Genomic DNA, 13,103 nt, shown 5'->3' on the forward strand with positions numbered 1-13,103 from the left:
TCAAGCCATGACCTTCTGAGAGTTATAGCCATGCAGTTTTTTTTTATCCCCAGATAGATAAGAAAAAAAATACACTCTTAGGCAAACTCTGCCTGGTCTCTAGGGAAAATAAATTTTTTTTTAAGAATTAGTCTCCAGATATGATATCATATAAGTTTGTTATAATATATAGTATGTGTAAATGTGCAAATACTATCTTCATGATTTAAGAAATACAAAGCCTACCAATTAAAGTGAGGGTTTTTTTAATTAGAACATCTGGGGCATATTTGCATAAAGTTCCTCCTCTGGAGGAACTCACACCTTTAATTCATATTTCACAGGATTTCTAAAGATTCAACCATGAACTCACAATCCAAAATTTAAAACAATGCAATGAGGGAGAATTAGCAGAAAATCCAAACAGTAGAACTATGCCCCTAAAAATATCAGACTTTGACAATATAGATACAGAATATAAAATAAGAATGTATAACTTTTTTAAAGAAATAAAAGTGGAAATTCACCGGGCACAGTGGTGCACGCCTGTAATCCCAGTGGCTCGGGAGGCTGAGGCAGGAGGATCCTGAGTTCAAAGCCAGCCTCAGCAATGGAGAGGTACTAAACAACTCACTGAGACCCTGTCTTTCAACAAAATACAAAATAGGGTTGAGAACATGTCTCAGTAGTCAAGTGCCCCTGAGTTCAATCCCTGGTACCAAAAAAAAAAAAAAAATGTGGAAATTCAAAACATGAGAGAAGAAAAATATAATATAAAAAAATCAGGAATAAAATAAAATCTCTTAAAATAAAATGTTTCATTGTTGAAATTAAAAAAAAAAAAAAACAGCTAAAACCCAGATTTCAAAATAACTAAAAAGGGTGAACTGGGTGAACAGTCTGGGCCTATTATTCAAACTGTATCACAGAGAAATGATGCAATGGAAAATTTTAGCTACAACTACAGGAGAAAACTAGATAGGGGCAATTTCTGAAGAAAAATGTTGGAAATTTTCCAAAACTGTGTAAGATATGAATCTTCAGGTTCAGTAAACAGAGCAACTCCCATGCAGATTTATAAAAGGAATTCTACACCAGATCAATCAAAATAATACCACAAATCACCAGAGGGGGAAAAATATAGTTTAGGAGCAAGAGAAATTATATAACAAAAATTTTATTTAGACTGAGAGTGGTTTGATAGAGAGCAAGAACAATATCCTCAGAGAAAAATAACAATCAACCTAGAATTGTATATATGGCTAAATGTCATCCAATAATGAGAGTAAATTAAAGACCTTGGCCAAACAAAATATATAGAGTGTTTACCACCAAAAGACACTCACTAAAGGAACTTCAAGGATATTTCAGAAAGAAATGAAATGATCCCAGAGGTGGGTTCTGAGATCCAAGCCAGAATGGCAAATCGAACAAGAATGGACACAAAGAGGGTAATATCTAGTTTGGAATGGGAAAGTATCCGTTTTCTATTGCTGCATAACAAATCACCCTTAATACAGGAGCTTAAAACAACAAATATTATCATCTCAGTTTTTTAACTGGGGGCAGGCAGGAATGTGGGCGTGGTTTAGTTGGATATCTCTGACACCTGGTGACCCAGGTGGGCTACCGTCATCTGCTAGCTTGACTGATGGGCAGGGAGGATGCTTCAGAACTCAGTGAGTGCACGGCCCCAGGCAGGCCTCAGAAGATCCCCTCCCAAGCTCACTGATGAGGCTGTCAGCCAGGTTCGGGTTTTCTGCAGCTGATGGCCAGAAATATCAGCCCTGGCCATGTGAACCTGTCCACCCGGCTACTCACATGGCAGCGTGCTTCCTGAGAGAGGGTAGGAGAGAGAAAGAAAGACGGATGTCACTGCGTTTTTGTAGCCTAATCTCATAAGCATCTTCTCAATACTTTTGTCATGCTCCACCACTTAGAAGTCACTGAGCCACTCGAGAGAAAGGGACTGCAAGGGTGCAAAGATCCCGAGCAGGGATCCGAGGGGGACCTTATCCAAGGCTGCCCAACACAAGGGAATAATGCAGTACAAAACCGAAGGATAACAATGGCAATTGGAACCGGTGATTGAACATGAAGGCTTGAACATAACTGCCCTGTCCTTGTCCTTACGTCTGTCAGGGAAGAGAGTGAAGGTGAATGTGCGGTTATGCAGGATGAAAAAGTTCTAGGGGTCTTTTGCACAACAAGGTGAACAGACTAATCTCTAAAGCACTGAAAAGAGGTATGATGGTCAATTTAAGGCCATGTGCTTTTACTGCACTATAAATAAACCAATGTATATATATACATACCCAGGGGAAACTGGTTTAAGATAAATATGAGCTTTAAGCTTCATTATGTAAAACATTCATGCTAAAATTAGAAGGGGAACTACTACAAGACTAGAAATTTATAACTTACAAACTAGTTTAAAAAATATTAAATACAAAAGCATGTTGAAAAGGAGCATAGAAAGATCATGAAAGAAAAACCCAAACTAAGCCAGGTGTGGTGGTACAAGCCTATAATCCCAGCTCCCAGCATCTTGGGAGGCTGAGGCAAGAGGATCACGAATTCAAAGCCAGCCTCAGTAAAAGTGAGGTGCTAAGCAACTCAGTGAGACTCTGTCTCTCAATAAAATACAAAATAGGGCTGGGGATGCAGCTCAGTGGTTGAGTGCTTCTGAGTTCAATCCCGGTTCTCTCCCCAAAAAGAAAACCCAAACTAAGATGAGCAATAGTTATAAAGATATTAGAAATCCTATTAAATAAAAAAAATGAGTGAATTAACCTGATTTAAAAACAAAATTAAAAATGCCAGATCAACAGTTAGCTATCTGCTCTCTAAAGAAATGCACCTATGATCAGAGCTACGGGTGAACATTATATTTAGTGGACAAACATTGGAATCATTTTAAAGTCTAGAATGAGGCAGTAAAGCCTATCATGACTTCTATTCAATATTGCACTGAAGGCTCAGATGGAAAAAAAATGTCTGAGCATTGAAGTAGGAAACAAAAACATTTTTATGTGATTTCAATGTGACTGCCTACATAGAAATACGTAACCCGCAATGTACTGAAATTAATTGCACTAACAATGTATTTGGGTACTGATTTATCCCATTATTCCAGGAGGTAGCTAGCATGCACTGCCTTAGTTTGTTTTCGTGGGCTGAGAGTCTGTCGTCAGAGGACCAGACTCCATCATATGACTAGGCTACGATTGTATCCCTCCTCCTCTGGATGAACATTCAGGTTCCTTCCAATTCTTTGTCCTTACAAGACTACTGTGAACATCTGTTATTTATGCCTCCTGTGTCAGAAATGTTTCCCAGTTCAGGACTTTGCTTTCTCCATCCTTAAAGTTCAAGCCCGGGCAAAGGTGTTTGGAATAACTGCTGTAGCATCCTCGGATCTGTCTGGTAATGTTTCCACACACACGAGCAGTTTTTAAATGTTATGTTCTGAAAACACACGAACAGATGGCAAGGAAAGGCTGAACAATATCCAAACAGTTACAGAGGTGGTGTTAGGAGAAGGGTGTAGTGTTGAGTCAGGTTTCTTGCAACTTTTCTGTGCAGCAGACGATGATGAACTCTGGCTTTGTGATGAACGTGGGGTTGGGGCAGCAGGAGCAGGAGGCAGTGGGTATTCAGCAGGTGCACGGATCTCATTTATTCATCTGAAGGTCACTTTCCCATCTTGGTGTTTACGTGGCTCCTTTCTATCTCTCAATACAATTCTCTTTATATTTTTAGCAAAACCATTTTTAATCCTCTAACGAAGAGGGGAATAATAAATACTAGGGAGGGCTGATTTAGGAGACAGAGAAATGAGTACTTTCCTTGATTAGGAATTTATTTTGCTGGCAATGGAGCCAAGCCAAGAACAGTTGCTTCCTTTCTCTTCCAGCATTGAGTTGCAAAAGCTTGTAATCCCAGGTTATTCATGCCCAAGAGATGCTACTCCCAAATATTCTGGGTTACAACATCTCTCTTTCCTGGAAAGGAGAGCTCTCTTGCTGAGCTGGGACATCCAGCAGACTCATCAATGAGATGTTAAGAGATGCAAGAAGAAATGGTGAACTGGCTTTGGGAATGAGGAGTTTTGATTTCCCAGGTTTGGGTCCAAGACATTCTGGAAGCCATTCCCATTGGACATCCACATTGCCTTCTCTGAAGCTTTGGGGAGCCTGGGATTTTGTGCTCAGGAGATATTGGGCCTCTGGTTCTCTGCAGAAGACCCAGTCTGTGACCTCTTGCTAGAGGCCCTCCTCTGCCCTTAAACCAGACAAGGCCACATTGGGAAGCAAAGTCGTCCTGGGCCCCCTGAGGCACACTAACATGGGAAAGAAGGCCCTTCGTGAGTCATCTCTGGCAGCAGGATTGCTTCCCAGGAAAAGTGGAAATTGGTGGGTTTTTTCCCCTCCTGGGGGTTGGCTGGGGCGTGGAGGCAGTGGTGGACAACTCGTTATGTGTCAGGAAGTGGAGGAGGAAAAATAATAAATTAAATTGATCTCCTTCAAGAAAGCCTTGTGGAGAGCTGGGGGCGGGTGCAGAATCTCAAGAACTAGCCATTGTTCCTTAGGCCTCTGAGTGTGGCGAGAATCACCTCAGAGGCCCTGAACGAAGCCTTGGGAAGGAAGGGACGTGGCTAATTAAAGACACCACTGTCCCAGGCTTCCAAGCTGTCCCCTCCCCTGCACAGCAGTAACAATTAGCCAAGGCTGCTTTGCTCCGGGTGGTACTGATTAGTTCACAGAGGGAGTCTTGCCAGAGCCCAGAGGGCTGAGAAGGTACCGCGGTTGCAGACCACACACTGGACAAGGCCCCTCTGACTTCTCCCTGGGGAACTGCCTGCCAGATCCCCCTCACATCTCACAGTCCCTGTGGGAAACAGTCAGGCGGTTTCTTATGAAATTAAATATACACTTACCACATGCCCCAGAAATCCCACATTTATGCATTTATCCTAGAAGAACGAAAACTGTGTCCATACAAAATCCTACCCATGGAGAGTCATGACAACTTTATTGGTTTTAGACAAAAACTGGTCAAATGTCCTGGCCTCGGCAGGATTTTTCTGAAGGGAACTCTGGGAACTTAAGATCTGTGCAGACCTAAGCAAACACCATTCATAAACTATAGCTCAGTACCAGGCACAGAGCTCCTCCCAAGTCCTGCAAGTGGCACGGGCCTCCTGAGGGTGCCCCAGGCCTCTCTGGTCCTGGCTCTCCCAGGCTCACCCCTCACTCAGATCTGCCAAAATTTTGCTGTTCTTTCACGTTCTTGGAGAAGAACTTTTTAGGATTTTTTTTTTTTTTTTTAGACAGATGTGCCTATATTTTAACCTCTGCCAGTTTCCACTAACCTTTGTTGTCTGTCCTTTTAGCGCTATCTTCTTGGTCCCTGGACACTCACCTCCAATTTTTCCAGGACCAGGATCATGTGCTCAGAAAGTGAAATAGAAAAAAGAAAAAAAAAAAAAAAAATCTGTTAGGGACTGTTGCAAGACCTGCAGCTAAGGAGAGCCCTGCCTTTCTAGAAAGAACCTTGAGGAGCCACTAGGGGAGCTGCTGAGGCCCTGGGGGAGCTGGGTGTGGTTCTAAGTCTCCAGCACTGAAACAAGGAAAAGCCTATTGCTTCTGTAGAGACAATAGGGAGAGGAGAGGCAGTGAGGGACCCCGAAACAGACATAAGCAAGTGATTGGGGGAGGGGGAGGGGGATGTAGCCCTGAAGTGCCCTAAATCATCATAAACTCTATAACATTTGTGGACTGGTTTGTAAAGACATTTATTAGGAAATCTATTAAAGGGTTACAATTTGAGCTTGAAGTGATGCATGGTAGATCCAGGAGCCCACCTATAAGATAGTATACCCAGGGAATTAGCAAAACACCTGTATGGATTATTGCAATGGTTTTCAAGTGAGGTGAGGCAATAAAATCACCCAGGGAGGGGTTAAAAATCTCAATTCTGAGGAAGCATTACATTGGAACAGTTGGAGGAAGACTCAGGCATTGATATTTTATACTACTCCTCAAGTGATTCCATCCGGCAGCTGTGTTTGAGAACTGGTAGCAAAGATCACCCCTAACCACAGAAGCACGTCCAGGGCAACCCTATTTACAGTAGTCTCCTTTATCCCCAGGAATATGTTCCAAGCCCCACAGTGGATGTCTGAAACCACAGTGCTAAAACTCACAGACACTATAGATCATTCTTACTATAGATCTTAACAACCTCAGCATATGATTTGTTTTTTTTTTTCATTTAGTAAAAAAACTTTCATCTTTTTCACTTAGTGGAAGTACTTCACAGCTTCTCTTTGGTGTATCCAAATTGGTAGCATGATTAATCTTGTGCTTTGGGGCCATTATTAAGTCAAATCAGGGTTACTTGAATATAAGCACTGCAGAACTACCATAGTTGATCTGATAACCAAGAAAGTTACTAAGTCACTATTGGGTGGGTAGTGTATACAGTGTGGATACGCTAGACCAAAATGTGATTCACCTCCCAAGCAGGACGGCTCAAGATTTCATCACAGTACTCAGGATGTCACACAATTTGAAATTTGTGGATTGTTTATTTGGGGGAAATTTCTATTCAATATCTTTGAGCTGACCACAAATAACCACAGCAAGTAAAATATGCAGTTAAGAGGGAACTATTGTATTATGACACAAAAACTACTTCCCATGCTGATGGAGGCCAAACAGGTTATTTGGTGGGGGGCGGGGGTGGTATTCAGAGTCCAAAGGGACAGTGTGTGTTTCTACCCTCTTCTGTCAATAAAAAGGCTATTATTCATGAATTTTATTTCTTTGGTAGTTGGAAGCAGACAAATGAAGGATCCCAAATTTCAGTTCAGCAACTCAAATATACCTTCACACTAAAAAATTAATTCATCACAGTTACCAGGCAGCCTGCAGGGCTCTGGGGTTCCTAATCTTTCATTTTATAAATAGTAGATATTCCATGGTGATGGTGTTAATTCCATTTTTATTACATCTGCTATCAAGAACCATGTTTAGCCATCTACATATCTCAGATGAAAAGAAACCATCTCATATATACAACTTTGAATGTGCAAGGCAAGTCCCAGTGAAATCCTGGCAGAGCAGACTTGAATGGGAATTGAACTACTATTATTTGAAATAATGACCCATCAGGGCCATGCTGTGCCGTTCTATAAGTAATAAGATTTGACAAGTGGGAAAAAAAGATGAGGAAATAATAGGAAAACATGGATAGAATACTTTCACCATATTGTAAGTTATTTCCTTTCAGCAGAGAGAGGGAAGGGGACAGAAGGAGCGTAGTGGAATCAAAAAATGGAAGACGTGAAGGTTAGTTTTGTGACATGCTGGTAATGGATAGTCAGCCATGGAATTTCAAAAAGCATCGCCCTCTTTTAGAGATCCACAATGACCCCTGAATGTTATCCTATACACTCATACAAGAAAATTAAAATACCCGATCAAAACACAGCTGCCTGAGATGCAAACTTTCAGATCAATGCACAGCTAGATGGGACTCATGGCTTGAAGAGCAGCTTGCAGAATTGGTCATCCGCCAGCCTGCTCCCTCTGAGCCCAGCTGGCTCCTCCAACCCTGGAGACATCGATGTTGACAGAACAGACAGAAAGCAGGTCTAACAGTGAGGTCAAGGAAGAAATACTCAGAAAGAACAGCGCTTCCATTTCCCTAGGAAGTCTGACTTCCTTCCTCAGCTCATAAGCTGCTCTGCAATGAAGTGTCCATAAGAGGCGTTTGTTCCTGCTCTCGAAGCCCAGGAACCCTGACTCTCATTAAGTTTTCAATTTTATTGTTTTAGAAAATCCAAAGTCAGTTGATCAGATTTATATATATTTAAAGTCACTCGGGGCAAAGTCTCCCATGCCCAACCACTACTCATCCTGTATGAGAACTATTTAAAAATTATAACCTACTATGTCTTATTTTGGTAGGTGGTCCTGAAGCATTTTGAGTGAGGGGAGTTGATATATCTATGAGTAGAAACCAAGGATGCCGCTGAATATCCTATGATGCAGAACAGCCCCACAATAAAAGATTATCTAATACAAAACATCAATAGTGGTGGGGTTGAGAAACCCTGCTTTAGGGTTCTCAGTGAATTGAGAATAACCTTTTATTATTCACTGAGCAAATGATGGCTTGGGGCTTAGTGCCCTTAGGACACGATGCCCCTAGGCTGGGGAGTCTGATGAGAGTGATGAGGGAGGTATTCAAACAAATGTAACATGGCGCTCGCTAAGTGCCTAAGTGGAAATAGCAATAAATACCAGGAAGGACAGAGATTTAAGAGGGTGGGATTGGGGGATGGGAGGAACCCAGGTCACTTTTCCAAAACAGTCTGCAAACTGCATGCTTATACTAAATAAATAAATAAATAAATAAAAATCACTCATATATCAATTTGAAATAACTAGTAGGAAAGTTTACCAAATCCCCAAGTACTTTTTAAGCAATCCATCTTTGGGCTTCTATATGCATTTCCTCGGTGAAAAGCAACCTACTGTTTTCTTTGTGGTTTTGTTCCCTGTTATGATTGTTTTTCTAACAGTGTTTTTCTAATGCCATGGAAAAGCTTCATTTCCTTCTCCTGGCCTTAGTTTGTTCTATCTATACTTTAAAAATATTGATAAACATACCGTGGAATTCTGTAACTGCTAATTAACCAAACGATGCGTACTCAGCCTCTTCTATTTTGCCTCAGATGGCAACTTAAATTAATCAACAACCCTGAAGATGGACCTTCCTGAACATCTGTTAGCTGGCCTCCTTGTCTTTCAATATTGAGTGCCAAGTCTGTAGTAGAACACTGTCTCCATCCCCCTAGTCCTCTTTTATGAGCTGAAAGAAGCCCTGAGACAGCATGAAGATGCTTAGGAAGGAATCTAATGAGCCTAAGGAAAAAAAAAATGTTTTCCCCCAGGAAAAGTAGTGACCAGTCTAAAGGGGGTTTGATTGAAGGTGCAGCTGTGTTAAATTTGCAAGACTGAAATTGCCTACTGATCATTTCCAGGGCAGACACCATAGACACTGATGTGTCTTCCAGCTCAGCAATGCAGATGCTCAAACTGTCTGGAACACTATCGTTGGCAAATGGGAGCTCATAACTAAGCTGAAAGAGAAACCAGTTATAAACAAGAACTACCCGGTGCCATACGCCTCCACAGAAAATGTTCTGGGAAATCTTACAGATCCAATGGTTGACATACAGAGTGGAGGCTCTGCTTTTTGAGTATCACTGCACAATACTAGAATCAAATTGCTTCCTTGCTTGTTTTTAAGTCTGGGTTTGGATCTTGACACTTTCTAGTGCTGGGATGTGAGAAATTTAACACAACCTCTCTGAGTCTGTATTTCCCCACCAGAGAAATTAAGAAAATCAGACCCCCCACCCTCACCCTCTCCCTCCTGCCCACTTCTCTCTCAATTACTCTATTCTACCAATTTGGATCCTGTTGGGAAAATGGAGACCATATCAGTTATTTTAACAGAAGGAATTTAATATGGGGAATTGATTAATCAGTTGTCAGAAAATAAAAAGAGTAAAATAAGGACACTGGAGGAATAGCACCGCCCCCAGGGCTAGGAGAGCTAAGAGCAGATGTTGGGGTTATTGGAACCTGCGTGCTTGAAAGGACCTGTGGGGGGCTGAGACCAACAGCAGAGGAAGGGGCAGCCACTCTGAGGAAGAGTTATGGCAGAGGGTTGGGGACCCACAGAGATGATCCCCACTGATTCTGGAAAGTACAAAGGAGAGCTGGACACTGTAAACCCATGGTAACCAGTGGGTTCCTGTGGAGATGGGCCATCGCTGCTGACGCTTTCAACAAGTGCACCAGAAGCAAGTCCCCTTTCTGGCTCCAAGGTCCATCTCTCTCTGACACCTCAACCTGCAGGTGACAAAGGAGTAACAGGGTTGCAGAGAGGCCAGTTTCACAAAGCAAGTGCAGAGGAGTGGATTTGGAGCTGATGCACAGAGAGGTTAATAGATGCCATCCGTCCAATTATTATGCATATTAATGGAGTGATTATGGTGTGTAGACTGTGCCAGGTGCTGGGCAGTCTGGAGAATGAAGTGGAAACTCTCGCAAAGTGCCCAGCCCAGTGCTTAGTAGAGGGAGTCCTTGACTAAAATTTACTCTCTTCAAAGAGGAACTCTTAGATATTATTTGTGGGAATGAAATTGGTGTAACCATTATCAATAATGGTGCAGAGATTCCTCAACAAACTAATGACCCAGCCATCCCACTATTGGGTCTATACAAAGGAAATTAAACCAGTAGGTGGTTTTTGTATTTCCGTGTTTTCTGCAGTGCTAGACACAACAGCTACAATATGAAAACAACCTAGAGGTCCATCCATGGATGAATGGATAAAGAAAAATGTGTGATAGCACCACAGAATATGTTCAGCCATAAAAATAATGAAATTCTGTTATTTGCATCAAAGTGGATGAGCCTGTAGAAGGTTATGTAAGTGAAATGAATCAGGAACAAAAAGACAGATACCTCATGTACTCACTCATATGTAGAAGCTAAGAAAGTTGGTCTCCTAGAAGAGGTGGTTACCAGAGGCTGAGAAGGGGAGAGGGAAGATAGAAAGGGTTAGATAAGAAGATGGAGTATGGTGTTCTATAGCCCAGTGGGGTGACTACTGTTAACAATAATTTATTATATATTTCAAAATATCTAGAAGAAAGAACTTTGGATATTTCCAGCAAAAGAAATGATAAATGTTTGAGGTGATGGTTTTGCCAATTACCAACATTTGATTCCATTGCTCATTGTACAAACATTGTACAATTATGTGGTCAATTTTTCAAAAAAAAAGTAATGGGAAAATAAATTAGCTCTCCTCTATTAGATCCAGTGATAAACATAAAGGAAATGGAAAAAAAAAAATAGAACAAACCCACAAACCCAAACATGGGCCCCTCCTTTTGAGGATTCTCATGTGTAGATGAAGTGTTGTAAGGATCTGGTACATAGCAAGGCACAAAGTCCAAGATATGCACGCACTTTTTAAAAGCGTTTCAGACCTAACTGTTTTAAGAATTCAAAGAAATGAAAGGCTGTTTTCAGGACTATCAGGGAAGCCTTCACAAAAGATAGGAATGAACCAGAACTGAGTGTTTAGAGCAAAAAGACTAAGATCATCTGAGATGGGAGAGAGTTCACAAGCATGTCAGGTGTGCTGGGCATTGGCTGAGTGTGTACGTGGCCACCCCAGGCTCCAGGGATGCGTGAGACTGAGTCTCAAGGAATGGATTTGTGACGTGCAGTTTGGAAGCTGGAGCCAGTAGAACATTTGTGCACTTACTCTAAGACATAGATGAGCCATTGGAGCCTTTTGAATGAGCATAAGTTATGTTTAAATTACATTATCATCTTAGACTCTGTCATATCTAACACAAGACCCTGCACACAGTGGAATATTCGGGGAGGGGTATTATTATAGTGGATGGGAGTGGGTAGGATGGGGTGGGATGAAATGAAATCACAACAGCAGCTCTTAACTTTGATAATCTGCCCATTTTTCTCTCTGTTTCATTATAATCATCAATATTTTATGAAATGTTCTCTGCAATTAATGAACAATTTTAAAGCCAAAAGTTCAGGAGCCAAAAGAATTCAAGCAAGCTTTTTTTTTTTCCTTATTTCTTAAAAAAAAAAAGAATTTAAGCAGAGATAAAAATTCAGAAGATAAAGTTTGAATGACAAAATCATTCACCAGGCAAAGATGTAACCCAATGATCAAGATGCTATCCTAATTCTGTGGCTCAGGACCCTGTTGTCTATGTAAACAGAGCCTTGACCAGCTGAGGTAGACCAGCTCTAAGAGTGAACACAACACTGACTTTGGAGAGACCAGGAGTTGCTGGTGAAAATTTCATGGACTTATTTTTTTAAGTATTTTTGTAATATGCTTTTGAATAAATTTTAGTGAACTTGGGTTAGTTAACACAATTGTTAACTAACCGAGTATACAATATACACATGAATATTCTATTTTTTTCTTTTTTTCCTCTTGGCAGATTCTTTGCAGGATTTTGGCTTTTCTGTTGACCAGTGTTCCAAAAAATTACAACCGCATCTCAGCATTAGATTTGGCATCATTCTGAGTAAGTAGAAATTATGACCACAAAATAAAGCATGGCACAACTTCCTGCCCCACACACCAACTGACTCATATGAACAATAATGGCTGGCTAGCCCAGTAGTCCCCCACCATTCTCTGGAATTAACTCTGTTTCCACCTTCAATCCTCTTTCTGGGTAATATCCAAGTAAAGTATAACTCTCATTTAACGTTCCACTTTTCTACTAAGAAGACTCTATACACCTCTCTGGAAGGGATAAGCACCTGAAATCAGTATACCTAGCAAAAAAAAAAAAAAAAAAAGAAAGAAAATATTTTTTAAATATATTTTTCAGTTTTATGTGGACACAATATCTTTATTTTATTTTTATGTGGTGCTGAGGATCAAACCCAGTGCCTCATGCATGCCAGGCGAGCACGCTACCATTTGAGCCGCATCCCAAGCCCCAAGAAAATATTTTGATACTAAGTATTGCTGTCTCTTTAGGAGAGATCCTTTGCTTATGTGTCTCAGCCACAGACAAATCTATTCCCTTCCACAAGCAGCATGGTTTGTCATTCGCCTTATTTTGTGTCCTGAGCAGCTAATACAAGTTCTTAGAGCTTGACCCAGGCAAAGAGGAGACGTGCAGTCTTTCTTCACAACCCAATCAATGAGCCAGAGCAATTTCTGTTTTTTTTTAATTTGATCATGCCATTACAATCGGCTTATATGTTTGCTACAGTTACTAAATTATCTCCTTTCCTAAAACAGTTTTATCAAAACCAGAGCAGAAGGATTCCATCAACCTAGCGTGTGGGACCATCCAGAGAAACAGAGGAGATGTTCTCAGAGACCAAGAACCCACCCAAACTGTGTGTTTCTAGAACTTTGCACAATGTCAGGACTCCAGCAGCATCTCAAGAAATATTTTGTGGAGAGTATGAAAGAGAGAAAAGAGGAATAGGAGTAGGTAGAACATAAAAAGGAAGAGAGAGGAAAAG

General features: G+C 41.1%; 1 protein-coding gene across 1 annotated transcript in view; it reads left to right on the forward strand.

Annotated features, from left to right (window-relative positions):
* Ly86 (lymphocyte antigen 86) overlaps positions 1-13,103 on the forward strand; it is a 60,936-nt gene that overhangs the window by 12,561 nt on the left and 35,272 nt on the right. Inside the window, exon 2 of the mRNA XM_076857890.1 lies at positions 12,056-12,142. Within this exon, the coding sequence (XP_076714005.1) occupies positions 12,056-12,142 (87 nt within the window). The remainder of the gene's footprint in view (positions 1-12,055; positions 12,143-13,103) is intronic.

The sequence above is a fragment of the Callospermophilus lateralis genome, chromosome 6 (genome assembly GCF_048772815.1).
Source record: "Callospermophilus lateralis isolate mCalLat2 chromosome 6, mCalLat2.hap1, whole genome shotgun sequence".
NCBI lineage: Eukaryota > Metazoa > Chordata > Mammalia > Rodentia > Sciuridae > Callospermophilus > Callospermophilus lateralis.